Source organism: Sycon ciliatum, chromosome 10 (assembly GCF_964019385.1).
Source record: "Sycon ciliatum chromosome 10, ocSycCili1.1, whole genome shotgun sequence".
Lineage (NCBI taxonomy): Eukaryota > Metazoa > Porifera > Calcarea > Leucosolenida > Sycettidae > Sycon > Sycon ciliatum.
The window spans coordinates 21,950,605-21,968,670 of NC_088652.1; the positions used below are offsets into that span (position 1 = coordinate 21,950,605).

Sequence of the window (18,066 nt, forward strand, 5' to 3'; positions counted from 1 at the left end):
CTTATACTGTTTTAAGGGTAGGACTAAAGGGACAAGCTTATCTATTTTTGCAGATTTTCTTTCATAAAAAAAGAAACGTCACAGCCAAGCCTTCGTACGTGGCCGCGTCGCAGCGGTCCGCGATACCGACCGGGAAGCTCGTTGCCTGGTGTAGGACACTTGGCCGTGGCCATTGCAAGGTCAGACGGATGAGCAACCTGAATCAGTCGCATGAAGTACGAAGTAGTCTGGTGTATGTACCGTATGCATACCGTATTTTTCTTATCTCGTCTAGAGAGAATTTGTTGAAGGAGAAAAATTACGAACTGATTGTGATTATGCATTGCGCCAACTGCAATTACCGGTAATTATTTAGATGGTTCTTCCCCCGTCTGTTGGCTCTGGTAAAAGAATTAAAAGAGCTTTGTCGTTGGCAGATGTCAAGCCTAAGAACATCGTGGTAGCTTTGCAGTTGATGCTGTGCGAGTTGCAGGACTGTCTGCCTTGGAGCTTGAAATGGAGCTGTGCTTTTTCGATTACCCGAAAATCTGGCATTGGTATGGAGCGGCGGAAGTTTTTGATGCAAGATATGTGTGGCCGTGACGCACCAGTACATGAACTATGCAGGGAAATCATTGTATGAATAGGCGCGAGGCGTCAGACACGTCTCCTGGAGAAGGGACCATGCTGAACATGTAAACGTACCAGAATTGTCCCATTGCCAGAGAATCAGCTCAATTCATGTGCCTGATATGTGAGGATTTTAACTCGTGCTGCTTGAGAATTGGTCTACTCGATGCTGTGCAAGAGAGCATAGCAACATATCATCATGACTGTCGTGATTTGCGGCCATACATAATAGGGCCGTGAAGCAAGAGGAGATGTGCGAAATGATAGGCACATTAATTTCGCCTGCAGACTTGCACAACAGTATATTTCCAAGATCGTCTTTGCCGCAAGTGGATATGCGTTTTGTGGAACGAATGGTCAGTATACAGCGCGAGTCGCTAGTCCATCGCTATGCCGCGACTTTGCCCACACATATCAATTATTGATATTGTAATCGCATAGCCTCTATTGGTGTCCAGCTGCCGACTGAAGGGATATGGCAGGGCTATTGGAACCGTCAATTCTACATGATTGCAGGAGACATTTAACGAACCGCCAACCCTCAGTTTGTGGATTGTACCCTCCCAGCACTCCCATCACTATCAGCATTAGGTGTATACAGTACTAGCAGTCAAGAAGGAAAGAAACGATGTGTTCGTCTTTATCTCTCTTCATTATCATTCTGAAGAAGACAACCGTCGAATCGCTAATACATTAGTATCAATCAGTCAAATCTTGCTTGTCTCTCTCTCTCTCTCTCTTTCTCTCTCTTTCTCCCTCTGTAGCTCTCAGAACAATATGTCCTCTTAACTCAATAGCACACCAGAACGCAGTTGTGTGGAGTGATCATTGTTGAAGTATTCATTCTCAGAGTCCACCAACAGAATTAGTGTTAATAATTACCACTCGAGAGAAGACTGTAAACTCAGCACGTGCATATAGGGCTGCACACACAGGCTACGCTAGCTGCAGCGCCGGTACAACGGAACTATAAAGAGCCAGCCAGCATGAATCAAAGCAATCGACTGTCACGGCACCAGTGCAGACAAAGTGATGCGTACACAACACAGACAACGTGACAAGTCCAGCTACATACAGTTACTTGAGCAGAGAGAAGCACCAACACAATCTTCAGCATGCATGCACATACTTCTAACAATTAGCCTTACGCATGCCCGCACGTATACCTAGACATACTCTCTCTCTCTCACACACACACACGCACACACACACACACACACACACACGGAGGCATATCGTGATATCCAGTCGCAGCCACGAGGTTGACGCACCCGCATGCACCAGTCTTTTAAATAATGTGACAGACAAAAGCCAAAGAGAGCGTACCAGCTAAGGTTCCAGGAAAGCAAATAAATAACAAGGCCTATTACATAAGTCCACGTGTCGATGGCATGGATACGGCATACGCACAAACGCCCAAGCATGCATCACCAATCGTTCACACGACAATGCCTGCAGTATGTTCCCATGTCGTGCGTACTGCAAACATGGTGAAACACATGAGAGCAGTTGTTGTTGCGGCACGGCTTGGTCGGTAGCTGCGGAAATGCGCAGCTGGGGTTACAGCACTTAGGCTGCTGCGGACCTACAACACACATAAATACAAATACACACACACACACAAACATGCACACACACACACACACACAAACATGCACACACAGTGTTGTAGCCTAGCATAATATTACTAATGCAAGAGAACACAATTTCTACCATTCTGCAGGTGCAACATATGCGAAGAAAAATAAATTACAAGCTACAGGACATGAACAAACCCGAAAGCTTTATTTGATTATTTAACAAATGAACGATAAACTCTGTCACCTCGCTGCCGATTTAAAACTGAAATAGGGAAAATTGTGAGGATACTGCAAACAAAAACCAGCATACCTGTATTGCATCTTGTCCTTTGCTGTAGCCCATCTGTTGCGAATACTGGTACAGACGTAGCAGGCATTGGATACAACGTGGCTCCTGCAGAGTGAAGTAAACGCGCAGCTGTAATATGTTGACACACACGAACACGCAAGCACATACGTACACACACACATACATACCTTGAAACTGCCACCTAAAGGTGATGCAGTGCCTCAAAGAGGCAAGGAGGGCAGAGTTACTTCTTGCATTTGTGTTGAGCCAGGTACTGGAGACGTGTGAACTTCCGAGAGCAGGTCGGGCATGGGATGGTGCGGCGCTCGGAGCCAGAGCTGCATGTTCTGCGGTTGCAGTTGTGCCGGCGGTGCCCAGCTTTGCTCCGGAAACAGCGGTCACAGGTGTGGCAGTGATAATGACATTGGCTGCAATCAGGTGGGCGAGGTGCAACAATCTCTGGAACTGGAGCGTCACCAAGACTGGGAGAGCAGCTGTGCACAGCAAATCCACCTCGGCTAGCAAACCAACGATGGCACGTTTCGCACAACACAGCACCGGCCTGTTCATGGATCGGCTTCAGTCGCTCTTCCCTGCATTTGTGCCGCCGAAGTCCGCTTTCACTGGCGAAGAGTCGCTCACAGATCGCACAACACACTGACTTGGCTGTCGTTTCAAGGCGTAAACGCCGTGCAACAATAGCATCCGAGATGGACTGGATCCACTCGCCACGTTCAGCTGCGAGGTCGTACCAACCGGTGTATAGACAGAACGCCTTGAGGTCATCGCGCACCACATCACGCCATCGACGCCTGGGGCCATGAGCAGGGCGTGGAGTATGGAGCCACGAGAACAACACTGCCTTTGGAAGCCGGTGGTCGTCCATCCTGGCAATGTGGCCAAGCCACTGCAACCGTCGACGGGCAACCATGTCAGCAACTGGCTCTGTAGCGCACATTCTATGCAGCGAGGCAGATGACAGGTGGTCCTCCCACTGTTTGGAACGCGAGATGCCGAGAATGACACGAACGCAGCGGTTGTGGAATTGTTCAAGGCGACGTATGTCGGCACGCAACAGTGTCCAGTTCTCAGCCCCGTACAACAGCACCGACAACACACAGCATGTGTACGTGTGTTGTTTTGTCTTGGATGTTAGTGAAGTGTTCCGAAAAACTGCCGAGTAGAGGCTGCCAAAGGCCTTAGATGCAGCAGCTATGCGGTTGGACACATCGGTGTGGCATCGTCCGTCTGGTGTTACCACTGAGCCGAGATATGTAAACTGGCTGACATGCTGGATGGCGTTGCCTTGTACGCTTAGCGGGGTACGGTCACTGTCGTTGATCTGATGCCCAACAGCCATGAACACTGTCTTTGCCATGTTGAGAGACAGCCCGAATGCTCCACTGACCTCCGCAAATATCTCAAGCATACGCTGAGCATCCGAGTGGCTGGGTGCAAACAAGGCTGCATCATCAGCAAACTCACCATCTGTGATGACCATATCATTACCACGCTTAGATCTCTTGAAAAGCTGACCATCGGCACAGGTACGGAGTGGAAAACCAGACACTCCACGCTCTTGGACGCGTGCGCACCAACGTTCCATCACTGCACCAGCAAACAAGTTGAAAAGGACTGGTGCCATTGTACACCCTTGGCGCAATCCGTTGCACACTGGGAAGCCTTCAGTGGGGGAACCATTAACGATGATCGTGGCTGTCATGTTGTCGTGAAAAGACTTCAGAAGGCTGACCAGTTGCTCCGGGACTCCCAGCTTCAGCAGGACAATCCACAGTGCAGCACGCGGAACAGAATCGTATGCCTTCCTCAAATCGACAAACACCAGGAATCCCTTGGATTGGTGCTCGTGACACTTCTCTACAACCTGGCGAACAACAAACGTCATGTCCGTGCAGGAGCGACCTTTCCGGAAACCACACTGTGATTCAGGCAGCACACTTTCGGCGACTTTCTGCAATCGGTTTTGCAGCAGGCGTCCGAACAGCTTGCCAATGACGTCGAGGAGTGCGATGCCACGCCAGTTGTCGCAGCTAGTGAGGTCACCCTTCTTGGGTATCGGTATTATCTCAGCATCCACCCAATCTTGCGGTACTACGCCCTCCTCCCAAACCGCGGTAATGAGCTTAAACAGATTGGCATAGAATAGGTCGCAGTTGTATTTGACCATTTCCGGTAGAATGCCGGAGCTTCCAGCAGCTTTCCCGTTCGTAAGATAGCGAAGGCAGCGCTGGGCCTCTTCAGCAGTGGGTGAGGTGGCCAGGTGTTCCATGATGTTGCGCTGCTGGACCAAGTCAATTTCAGATCGGACAAAGCCGCTTGGAAGGTTCAGCAGCTTTTCGAAATGTTCAGACCAGCGGTTCTGCTGTGCCTCAACGGACGAGCATGGTGAGCCATCAGTCTGTTTGATCAGGCACGACTTAGTGGGAATCAATCCACGCCGGGCAGTCTGTAGATCCCGGATGCTGTTCCACACAGCCTTACACCCAAACTTCCTAGATTCGGCATCAGACGCAGTCTTACGGAACCAGTCCTCCTTAGCACTGCGTACAGCATCCCTTGCAGCTGAGCGCGCGCGGACAAACTCTCGCCGGACCAGAGGTGATGGATCTGCTAAAGATTTCTGGAATAGAGTGTTACGATGTGCAAGGAGAGGCTCGAGAGTGGCAGAACTGGCTGAGAACCAATCTGGCTGACGACGGCGACTCTTGCCTAGGACAGAGGTAGCTGCTTTAACTGTGGCGTCCCGTAGTGAAATCCATTGATCCTGAACTGAGGTCCCTGGTGCAGCGTCTTGCAGACAGTCGGATGAGGTATGGTACCACTCCGCCACAGTTGCTTGCCTTACTAAATCATCATCCTCTGATGCAGTTGGGTCAGCAGGTCCGAGCTGGGATACATCAAAGCGACGGCGATCAGGGGCCTTGCTCTTTGGCGGGTAGAAACGCCGGCGGCAACCAAGTGACACCGTTAGCCCAACAAGTTTGTGATCGGTCCCACACTCAGCAGACCGGTACACACGGCAATCTGTACAGCGCTGAAAATCCCGCTGCCGGGTGATCACATAATCAATACAGTGCCAGTGCTGTGAACGTGGGTGCTGCCAGGTAACTTTATGAATGTCCTTTTTCTTGAAGTACGTATTACAGAGTCGAGAGTTGAACATGGATAGAAAGCTCAACAGTTCCTCACCAGCTTCATTCATGGTACCAACGCCATAAGGACCACGCACTTGCCTCCATGCGTCCTCTTCATGACCTGGGCTGCTGCCAACACGGGCGTTGAAGTCACCAAGTACGACGTACAAATCGCGCTCCGGGATGGATAACAGACAATCACGAAGTTCGCCATAAAATTTCTCCTTTTCATGGCGAGGCCTCGCGAACGTTGGAGCGTAGCAGGAAATGACATGCAGCCACTGATCGCCAAACAACAGTTTCGCCACAACAACTCGCGAGCTGACAGCTCGCCACTGACACCCGCCGTTTTTCCACGCTCGTTGGGCCAAACCTAAAAGAACGATTGCAACTCCCTCGCCGCGATATGCGGGCATTCCTCGCTCTGTTGGGACGGGGCGTCCTGCATTTAGAACAGACGCTCCACTGATCAAATACTCGTGATCGCCGAACCATTTCGTCTCCTGAAGACCTGCGACTGAGAAATTCAAATTTTGAATTTGGTGAAGAACAATTTGAATTTTTTTGTCTTCCGCGACGGGCAAGCTTCTTTCGTGACGAGCTGTCTCGATGCTTCCATCATTCTCCACTAAGCTGTTGACGTTCCAGGTACAAAACTTCAACACAAACGCTTCGTTTCTCCGTCTCCTACTTCGTGCAAGGGGGTCTACCTGGAGGTTTGCAAAACCGTCGCAGGTGTTGTGGGTACGTGGCGGGTTGCAAGTGGCAACATCAGGCGTTGCCCCGTCATTGCTTCCCAGGTCTCCACGCACCATACTCACAACCTAGCCAGGGGTGGCCCTAGGCCACCCCTGGGGATATTATAGCTAAGCAAACTTGTGAACCAGCAGAGCTCAAAAACACACACACACACACACACACACACACACACATACATACACACCCACACACACAAACACATTAGCATGATTTTGCTCTCATGGGGCAGCTGGACACAAAATCAAAACATGATATGGATGAACAGATACTTATTATATATTATTGGAGTGGATTACACCGAGCAACACCAATGGCTGTACAGTGTACAGATGCACACTGAAGACATCGCCACTTACGTTCGGGAGCTGCAGCCTGTTGTATTGAACTGCTTCCCGTCAATGCTGTCAATGTGACGGAACCAGGTCTTGTCGAGGCTGTAAGAAATGTTTGAGGCATAAATTGGCAAGGAAAATAACGCGTGAATTATAATAGGGGGGAAACGTACATCTAGAACTTACAAGAAAATGTAATTAAGTGGGGAAGGAAGCAAATGAAATTAACTGGGGAAAGGAAAGCCTACCACACACCTTTCTCACGCTGTTGAGCTTGTAGGAACTGCCTCCGCTCAGTCTCTCCGGAAACTCCGACACGACACCTGAGGTGTCTTTCGACTGCAGGTCGACCACGCTTGGCATGCCCTGACTCCAAGGCTGGATCAGGGACAGCAGTGCTATATGTTTCGTGCAGTCTGCGCCTGGCGCTAAAGTGTTGGTTCAAGGTGAATGAAGACGCTGTGCAGGAAATCATACAGAATAGCACAAACAGTACTCTATCGGCTTTGGATAGCTAGCTATTTAGACTTGTTTGGTGGCATTAGCGGAACTCAAGTGACTGGCCAGGCCTATTACATCAAAGTCTAGCGAACAACAAACCTTTATGAAACCAGCTCACTAGCACACACAAGATCCATATCTGCGGAATCGACAATTTTTTATCTTGATTAACGACACTATACATACCCTCTTGGATAACCAAGCCAGACTCATCAGTGGGCAGACTTTTCGCAAGTTCTTCTGACAGCTTCTCCAGTTGAGCGCAGAGATTTTTTAGAGCACTTGAGTCTGTACAGACGAAGGTCTGTGCATCGATTACTTTGAGCATGTTTCGTGCTTGCCTTGCAGAGAGTTGGTTTTGTTGCTGTTGTGTCTGTACAAAAGGAAAGTAGTCGCAAATTTAAAAAAAATTAATAGAAAGATCAGAATTGTCGGAGAATATAATGTACAAGTTTTCAAACGTTAATTATGCAATAGGCGCACTCATATCACAGTCATAGCAACGGATATAATGTCCCATGCTATCATAGCGCGCCTATAGTTTCACGCATTGCATTATTATTAAGATTATTGTCTCCACGTAGCCTTTGTAAAAATGTTACTCAATGATTTTCTTTCAGGCGATTATATGCAAGGGAAAAGGGCTCAAAAAGCACATTAAGCTATAAACAAACTTACCCTGTGTAAAGGAATTTCATTTGAAACTGGATCTGACAGCTGGGCTCCAACTTCATGCGAGTTGTTCACCTGCTCGGGCACTTCCAAATCTTCTGAATGAACCTCACCATCTCCAAGATCGATGTCTAGAGTCATTTTGGGGCTGGAGCAGTACGTCTCGGGCAGCGACTCCCAGCTGCAGCCGGGTACATTCTTGAATACGGCAAACATATGTTTGCACGGTAGGGCTCTCAGATTCCAGTCCTCGCAAGAACATGAGGGTGTTTCAAAGCTAACGAGACGAGTCCTCCCAAATGACTTGACATTATACTGGTGATCCCCAACAGCTTCAACATTCTCTACAGGGAAAGAGGAGAAAATAATGATAAGTAGTTCTCAAAGGGATTGGTGGATGGGTGACTCGATATGGACTTTCTTAAGTTCCTTTTGCTAGAATACATGTGAAACCGTGACAGATTTTCATACATCCATGACCTGCACAGCACAAAAGTGGAGCGAGGCTTGTTTGTTGCAACTCTGAGATCAAGGAGATGCATATGCAGTACAGATTATGGACAATATTTCAAACCAAAGCCTACTAGGTACAATGAACATGAGGCCTGGCGATCGGTCAGAGCGTGAAGCGTTATAATAACGAACAATTACAGCGAAAACAGGCTCTCGTTACCTCGTTTTGTGGGCACTCAACAAGGAAAGACCTACCTGGCAAGTACTCCTGAGAAGACTGCTCGCGTTCCATGCAGTGCAGGATGACATTCCTGGGCCGGTCGCGTAGGTATACGGGTACGTAGTCGTTGTACCTGAAGAAACACAACGCAAATAACAGTTCCCGTACAGAGGTAAAGCAGTACATGTACTGTACATTGGGTGTCCAAACAGAGGAGTTGGGGTGTACAATTTAGATGCCAGTGACGTGAAATGTGGATATGGTCATAACAGTGAAGACGTTTACCTTCGGAAGGAGCTCAGCTGCATGATATTCTTCTTCAGGTACTTATCTCGCTGCTCAGGTAGGAACTGCTCAATAATGATGGTGAAGGTATCACTAAGCGTCCTTTTCTTGCCGTTGTTACTTTTAAGGAAGGCATATTTCAGGACCTTTCAAAGAAGACAATCAGATAAGAATAGATATAATTGTGAGAAAAGAGAACATGTTTGTATTGACACGAATAATTGCCTTACATCTAAGAAACAAACACTCGGTGACATACTAGTAGTCAATCTCGGATGTAACTAGATAAACACAGGGACATGTGCATGTGTACAGTCCGGCTTAATCCGCTATGCCAAATATGCGAACCTTGTTTTGGGCCTCGATCCCATTGTTCGTAAACACGTTGTGGTGGTATTCACGCTCTGTCCATGCCCTGGCCCACCGCTGTATGAAATAGAACACAATACCGAACACTCTCAGATACAACCAAGTACATTCTACCCTCCGAGCCATCCAACTCCGGACACACTAATCAATAAAAACTAATCAATCAAAATTTAATAACTATTCCTACTACTACTACTACTACTACTACTACTACTACTGCTGCTACTACTACTGCTGATCTTCGCCTTTATTTGAAAACAAACCGGGTGTCAGAAAGAAGAAACTGAAAACCAAAAGGTATGTGCGCTTCCGAATATTCCCGTGCTCTAAAGAACATTGTTCAGCACATTGTCGAGAAGCAGCCAGAGCTTAGTTATGCAATATGCAATAGTAATGTCGCATTTGCGCTGCAGGATCTCTAATATAATAATAATAACACAAATGTACCTCTGGGATTGAGAGCCATTTGGCATTCAGCCAACTTCGCACGTGCTTATTGGCGCACCACACATCAAGACTACGTAGCTTTGATTCCGCTTCACGGTAGTGTCTGAAACACAGGAGCAAATCCATGGTATTATACGTACATACCACAAAGCATTTGCAACATCAGGGGAACTCAAAACTTGAATTAACGAAAAACTCTACAAATGCAAAGGCTCAAGATGTTCAATCTCATACTTTTCTGGAGATTGTCCCGCCTCTCGACACGGTGAAGCATAAGCCAATTGTCGCAAGCTTTCTAGCAGTGTTACGGCTTCATCATCACTTAGGCCGTGGGAACGGTCTTTGGTCCAGCGCTGCCAAGCCTGCTCTCTGTGGAAGTCACAGAGAAATATCCTCCCTCCAGGGAAAACCTATAGTTCCATCAAGCACACAAAGATACGTAGAAACATGCGAATACATGCGGAAAATAAGATTGCGGGAAAAATAATGACCTTCTACTACTAGAAGAACTCTGATGGTGAGCCAAGGAAAAATTTGGAACATGGAAAGTGTGGGCACTTGTCAGTTTTGTGCTAGATTGTGCACGTCTGACTGTTAAAAATCTGGTTTAGTTGGTGGACTCGATCGCATAACTCGTGCCCACAATTCCATGTTACAAACTTCAAATATTACTTAATCATTGGTTTGAGGGAAAGATGCAAGCGGGAAAAGTCAGAAGAAAAATTACTGTCACCACGAGGACCTCCTACTCATTTATTTTTTAAATTCTCATATGGTAATCATACCTAACCAACAACCATAGCTTGCTTGGTGATGCCAACGCGAACAAGCTTATAATAATGAAAACAATAACCGTACTGAACTATGCACAAAGGTGAGCCGGTTTAATAATGCACACACCTCAAAAAATTCTAAATAAATCAATCTAATTACCTCCTCCAGTGCAAGCATCTCAGCCTGGGAATAATCCGTCATAAAGAATTTAGGTTTCCAAGACGGAGTCCGTTGCTTGATTATAGTGAGAGCTTCAGCTATATCAGCGTGTTTCTCGGATTGCACACAGAATTCTACACACAGTGAAATTAAACCAGACAGGAAAACTGCTATTCCTTTGCAAGACTTAAAAATGGTGAAAGAAGACTCATGTTCTTTGAGGGTGCCAAGCCCAAAAAGACAACTGAGAGGAACCATGAATCATGAACAGTAATTGAAGTCTTGTGCTCTCCATCATTCCAAGCCAAAAAGACAACTGAGAGGAACCATGAATCGTGAACAGTAATTGAAGTATTGTACTCTCCATCATTGCAAGCCACTTACCTGCCACAACGATGTAGCCTGTATTAGTGTGCACAACCAGGAAAAACAAGGCCAGGTCATAGCACGTTGTGCGGTATGTAGCGTCCATAAGAACGAGCTCGCCATACTTTACTAGAAGCTCTCTTTGCCATACCTCCTGGTGTATTACCAGGAGGCGTGAAGAGGCTGGCACGGGATCCACTAGCGGTTCGTCATCACCGCCGCCGCTGCCCTTATACCTGTGTCAGAAATTTACAACATCACAAGGTTTACAACAAGTCTCTGTTAGAAAGGCAAAAGTCGCTTACCAATGTCAATGGCCAACAAAGCTTTGTTAGGGCATTCCGGCTGTTGTTAATTTTGGTACTGCTCTGAGCCCACGCACTTACAATCAGCACTTGCAAGGAGCAGTTGCAGGCATATTAAATAGATACTAAATAGCATATAATTATTATAATGTACCTTCCATCACTGGGTTCCAAGTCACTTTCAGCTTCCAAGGAAAGAGCTGGTGCAGCACTGCACTCTGATGGTTCTGAATCTGGCACATATGGCCGGAACTGCATAAGCGCAGGTGGGCGGGGGGACTCAGACCATGCCTTCACCTGGAAGGAAAAGAAAACAGGTGGATCGGTACTCCTGTAAAACCACTAATGTTAACGAATGCTTAAGGTTATGTGCAAAAATGTACGTGTACAGTCATTACATTTCACCTCGTTGCGTTGACCAACAAAATCCAGAGATCGCTAACTTTAATTGACGTTAAAATATCAGGTCTTCCAGTATTGATTTTATTCTTCGCCAAAATATTGTAGTATCGCTTGAATTGGGAAATGTCTGATGTAACCCAAGCAGGTTAGAATTGATAACAGAATGCACGAACACCGTTTATCTTCGTATCCATACTCACCTTGTGAGCCATCTGAGTCTGGTCCAGTCTAGATTGCTGCAGCTTATGGGTAGCCAGGGCTATGTGGGAGCGGATGTCCTTTAGCTCTGGGTGGTACGCCCGGCCAAATTCCTGGGCAGTAGACAATGCATATCCGACATAGGTCGTATTAAAGGAGATTGCCTTCCCTTTATCACAGGAAGTTATCACGTGCATTAACTACCGTCTAACCACAATGGTCAGTGCACAGCAACAAGAATGCGTACAGAAAGCTATCAAGTGACTATTGGGTGATTGAGCACTGAAGATTGTTCTCTATGGAAGTACTTACATGCCAATACTCCACTTTGAACATGGTCTGGATAGCCCGGGCATCTCGTAGACCACTCTCGACGAGTTGGAGAATTCGGTCGATAACCGACTGACTGAGTCTTTGGCTGAGCTCGCTGGCGAGTTTACCTTTCTCGGTAATGACATCATGACCACTGTGACTACCCTCAGTTGGGTAGCTCACGATAAACCTAGTGGGCATGCACATACGTGAAAGACATTTTATTGGTGATTCTGCAGAGCTACGTACATTACACATACTATGGTACCATACAACTGGGTTAATTGGCCTACGTACCTTACATGGCAAGTGTGGCATTCATACATGAACTACCGATCACTGTACACAATCAATTACTTTCGCACTATGACATAAAAAGGTATGTTATAATGTTAGTATAACTCACCGATCGCACACATTGAGTTTGGACAGGTCGCCAGCATCGAGAGCAGCCAAAATAGATATCTTAAGCTCCTTCACTTTACCCGCTTTTGCTTTTACCAAGGCGGAAGCAGAAAGACCAGTTGAGTCAACCGAATAAGCGGGGAGTCGCAGAATGCGATGAATGTTGCACGATGCCTCACATCCAATTTTTCTTGTCCCTATAAGAATTACAGGGCATACCACAGTGACATCAACATGCAGTACAACTATAAGCTGGGTGCATTACAGCTGGATAGTGGCAAAGATTCCTTATTCGTATCTTTGTATAGCAGTTGACATGATGACATGTAGAACAACAATTTAAAAAAACCGATGCCTAGCTTTACAGCAATGTGCACCAAAAAGATAACCATGACTCTGGGTATGCTTCTGACCTTGGAGTTTTATCCTCTTCTTCTTCTTATCAGCTGAGGCTTTGGGGTAAGAATGATCAGATGCTGAACTCGTTACATCATCAGAGGACTCGGTGCATTTTGTGGTGTGGCACCTGTAATGTTACCGACACAACAACACTTGGTCACTGACAAAGATGATGCAAAAGAATCAAGAGGTAGTACAACTGTTCTCATTGATAACTAGCAATTGCATGAAATAGATCACATTCAGATTCTTCCTGCCCATTTAATTCCATTACCTGTGCTTCCCAAATTGACATTCTAGTATGCGAAAGCCACAGCAGACGAACGGAACTCCATCAAAAGGAATCGGTGCACAGCTCGTGCCACGTTCCTGGCTCCATATGAACCCCTTTGGACGCAGAATGGCCTCCTTGAAGATCTCTTCAACACTGCAACATTTGTGGACATAGCACACATACATGTACGAGACGTTATAATTATACCAGCAGTCATTACTGTTAATCCAGTGACGACGCTATGTACACTGCAAAGATATGCGTTGGAGAATGGTTAGTTATGTGTTGGAATACAGTGGATGTGAGGTCTTCTTGCTCAACAGGGAATCAAATTAGAGCCTGATTCCCAAAACATGATTCAGCACCCTGGGTGTAAGGTTTCGTACCCTGCTCAACGAACTAACAGACAGCATGACCATCAATTTTTTTGATGCATCCTTGCCATACTTCGTTCCAATGTTTCTAATACCGTAATGTCGCGTATAACAGCAAACCGGGGTCCAAACCATGCTTCTATTCAAGTTATGCTTCTATTCGAAATATGCTTCTACGTCAACATCATTCTGCACTGTGCAGTGGATACTGCCACGCATGTACTCGCACATGTACTTTACAGGGAGCGGCTTCTATTCAAACCAACTGTGTTACAGCGGGCTTCAAAAAAATCGGCTTCTATTTGAGTCATGCTTCTATACAGGTCATGCCTTTTATACGCGACACTACAGTATGTGGGATGGGTGCAGTCAGTGGCGGGTTTAGGGGGGGGGGCGCGGGGGGCGCGCGCCCCCCCCCTCAAAAATTTCGACCTAGGTTTCGAAAAATAATAGGCAGGGCGCCGGGTCGAGCTAGACTAGGCTCGGGGCGCGCGCGGCCTGAAACGATCGTCCAAAAGCGGTTGCACGGTCGAGCTGGTGTTGATTGTACACACTACAGACTAGTACAGACTCAGTCTACAGAGTAGAGTCTACGTACAGTGAGCATGCACGGCGCGGCTACAGAAACACGGTGACCTGTGTGTACTGTTGTACAGTGTGATCCCTGCTGCAGCGCTGGGACGCGCTCGACGCGTCTTCAACGGTACAAACATCGAAGAAAAGTCTTCGATCGAGTCAACCAAAACACGATTCGAATGCCGAGGGCTCAGGCGATCATCCTCGTTCGAATCGTGTTTTGGTTGACTCGAAGGCTTTTCTTCGATGTCTCAGGGACATCCCAAAAGGCCAAGCTCTAGCCAGCAGAGCCTGGAATTTTTGTAAAGCGTTCCTGTGGCGGCGCAACTCCTGCTGCCGCTCCAACAGGAAACAGTGGGAGTGATGAAGTCGCTGTTATCGGTTATTCCAGTTGAACTTTCGGAGCGGACTGACAGTCACACTCCGCCAGACGCGTGGAAGAACCTGTTGTCAGCGAGCAGCCAGAACATGAAGAACAGCGCACAGTGACAAGTAGCGCTGCCTATGTAAAGGATGCTTTGACTCTTTGAGAGCGGTGAGAAATTGTTGGACTCGCATAAATAATTGCAGTTGATTCGCTCACATAACGGCAAATTTGAAGTTTACAATGTACATTGTTGCTGCGTGTACAGAAATACTGCTCATGGTGTGTGAGATTTACGGCTTGTTGTTGTTGTTGTTGTTTATTTTACTTCACCAAATGAGCAGGCAGAGATGCCTTCTCACCTGCCCATAGGACAGGTTCTCACAGAATGATGAAGAGATGATATGCAAGGGAAAACAAGAAATGATAATAATAATAATTATTATAAGACAGAAAGGACCAAAAGAAGAAAAGGAAAAATTATATGAAGACAATTTCATGGAGTCAGAAATAGAAAGACAATAATTTCATGGAGTCAAAGAATAGAAAGACAATCTCATGGAGTCAGGAACACGTGGTTGATTTTATAGACATGCATGCACAAATGTGATAGATGAGAAGGTTGGAATTTATGGCAGATAATAAAAGTTTAAAGGGGAAGTATACCCTAAAATCAAATTTTCACCAGTTGTAGTCTTCTGGGTGCTGAGTCGAATGGTCTTGGTCCGAGGAAGCTGCGACGCTCCCTTCCTACTTGAATCCCAATCGAACTCGCGCACTTCCACCGAAACTGGGTGACTGCGCCCTACTAGATGGGGATTTGTATGCAAAATGTCACTAAAAGCGCCATTTCGTTCTTATAAAAGCACGGATGACCGCGATTGGCCCATATGTTGTAGTCTTTTGGACGCTGAGTCGACTGGTTTTGGTCCGAAAAGGCTGCGATGCAGCGTTCCTCCTTTATTCCCAATCGAACATGGTTGAACAAGCGGTCACGTGCTCCTGGGTGCCCAAATCACCTGGTCACCGCGCCAGCAGGCGACAACTTTCACACCAAGGTTCAACTCGAGTTCAACTCGAGTGACAGGACTGCACCCAAAAAAGGTCAAACAGGCTAGTAAGTTGTACCCTGCAGGCACGGTGACCAGGTGACTGGTGTACGCAGGAGCACGTGACCGCTTGTTCAACCATGTTCGATTGGGAATAAAGGAGGAACGCTGCATCGCAGCCTTTTCGGACCAAAACCAGTCGACTCAGCGTCCAAAAGACTACAACATATGGGCCAATCGCGGTCATCCGTGCTTTTATAAGAACGAAATGGCGCTTTTAGTGACATTTTGCATACAAATCCCCATCTAGTAGGGCGCAGTCACCCAGTTTCGGTGGAAGTGCGCGAGTTCGATTGGGATTCAAGTAGGAAGGGAGCGTCGCAGCTTCCTCGGACCAAGACCATTCGACTCAGCACCCAGAAGACTACAACTGGTGAAAATTTGATTTTAGGGTATACTTCCCCTTTAACGAGGATATTCACAAAGAAAGTATATCAATGGCAGAAAGAGCTTTTCGGAAGGGACCAGGGACACGTATCACTCTAAAATCAGAGGGGAGAGCGTTCCAGAGAATGCTTCCCCAAAACATCATGGTCGATCGTCCCGCAGGCCCACGAAGAAAGGGAACTTGAAGCAAGTTCGACACTTGTCCCCGTGTGGTGCGCTCATCCTCCGGAACAGTCTCTGGGGCCGTTCGGGTGAATAACTGTTGAAGAAGGGGGCTACAGGAGGAGCTTCTTGATATTGGTTTTCAAAATGGCTGACCTGGGACAGTAGCATGATGTCATTTACCCCCACCCCATCCCGCCTTGATCCCGGCCGCAACCCCCCCTCAGCCAAATCCTGGACACGCCACTGGCAGTGGATATCAAAACTAATTTATAATCGTCCCGCTCTATGCAAGTGTGAATGCATTTACGTGTATCCGCTAGCAGGGCTGTAATGCACTGTGCACTACTGTAGGGCAATGCACACTGCATATTCTTCTCTTCAAAACCTATGAATTATACGACTCACTGCTCCTTTGGAACCAACATAAACACGATGAAGACAGCATTTTCGTGCTCCGTTTTGGTGGGTCTTACCTGTTTGAGAACGGTTTTTCTGTGGTCCTCGTTACAAAGTTAGCGCGTGGTAGGGCAACTTTCAGGAAATCCTCCAATTCCTCCGCTCCATCTAATACTCTAACCTCGTTTGCCATCATATCGGATCATGATCAGGACAAAAACCAAAACCAAAACGTGTCCATCTAAAAAAACAAAACCAAAAAAACAAAACGTCGTCTGTCACTACCGGTATTCTTCCCTTCCCGCCGCAATGACCTTTCAAGTTTCAGGTCATAAAATAATGTGTATTGTTGTACAATGTATGTATGTACGTGTACGCGACGAGACTGCAAGCTGAAATGCATCCGTCATCTGTCCGACCCTGCAATGGCCACGGCCAAGTGTCCCGGAGCTTCCGATCGGTATCGCGGTCGCGCGACGCGGCCACGTACGAAGGCTTGGCTGTGACGTTTATTTTTTTATGATGGAAAATCCGCAAAAATAGATAAGCTTGTCCCTTTAGCCTTTCGCCTGTTTTAAAAGTCGTAAGTGGTGCACCAACATGGCGCTGGACGTATGTATGACGGTGGTATCTCTCAGCTCACATACTCTGGTCATATTCCTCTCAGTGACGTTAAAAGGAAATCCTCACATCCTCTAAGCTATGTTGTTCTCAGCGACGTATAATACCTGGTCAGTTTATTTTGTGCGACTGTATGATGCGGCCACCGTGTGTATTCTGCAGAGATGGAGTCGATAAAGCAGGCAAACTCCTCACGTGTCTGTACAATATCTGTAAGGAATGCCTGGCAGCCAGTGTTCAGCGAGACGGGAGAATACGTTGTGCCAAGTGTCGATGTCCTACGCCATGTCCACCTCCTGGTCGAAGTCACGAAGAGCAGTTGGTGGACGATTCCATGTTCGACAATGTTCCATGTGATCTTGTAGATGAAGTTCATCCACTTCGTAATTGCGAAGAGATGCAACTTGATACAATTCCACCAGATTCAAGCAGCTCCATCCAAAGTTGCCGGAAAACGATACCTCGACAGGGGCGAGTGCACCATTGTCCTGTCCACAGCAAGATGACCATGCGATATTAGTGTGCCAAATGTAGAGAGGTTCTGTGTGAAAAGTGTAAGCTCCAAAGCAAACACGCTTCTCATACAAATCAGATTCGCGATATAAGTGCGGAAGCTGCAGTTGTACGTACGAGACTGACGGAGCGTCAGAGAAAGATATCACCCGAAGACAAGGAAGAAGAAGTGGAAGCAGGCATGAAACGCGCTGGTGATCTCATTTAAGCATTTGGCTGTGACCTGCAAGGAAAAGTAGCTGATATCAAGAGATTGATACATGAACACTGCGACGAGCAACTTCACCGGATCAAGC

General features: G+C 47.0%; 1 protein-coding gene across 1 annotated transcript; it reads right to left on the reverse strand.

Annotated features, from left to right (window-relative positions):
* Positions 1–6,671: 6,671 nt before the first annotated feature.
* LOC135826740 (uncharacterized) lies at positions 6,672–16,829 on the reverse strand. The gene is made up of 18 exons (XM_065339340.1): positions 16,714–16,829; positions 13,266–13,418; positions 13,006–13,118; positions 12,594–12,789; positions 12,188–12,377; positions 11,878–11,988; positions 11,430–11,572; positions 10,989–11,206; positions 10,605–10,738; positions 9,906–10,081; positions 9,672–9,774; positions 9,204–9,281; positions 8,856–9,001; positions 8,606–8,703; positions 7,904–8,241; positions 7,412–7,598; positions 6,980–7,183; positions 6,672–6,826 (listed from the first exon to the last, which is right to left on the reverse strand). The coding sequence occupies exons 1-18, from the start codon at positions 16,827–16,829 to the stop codon at positions 6,672–6,674; spliced, it is 2,859 nt and encodes a 952-aa protein (XP_065195412.1).
* Between the last annotated feature and the right edge of the window lie 1,237 nt (positions 16,830–18,066).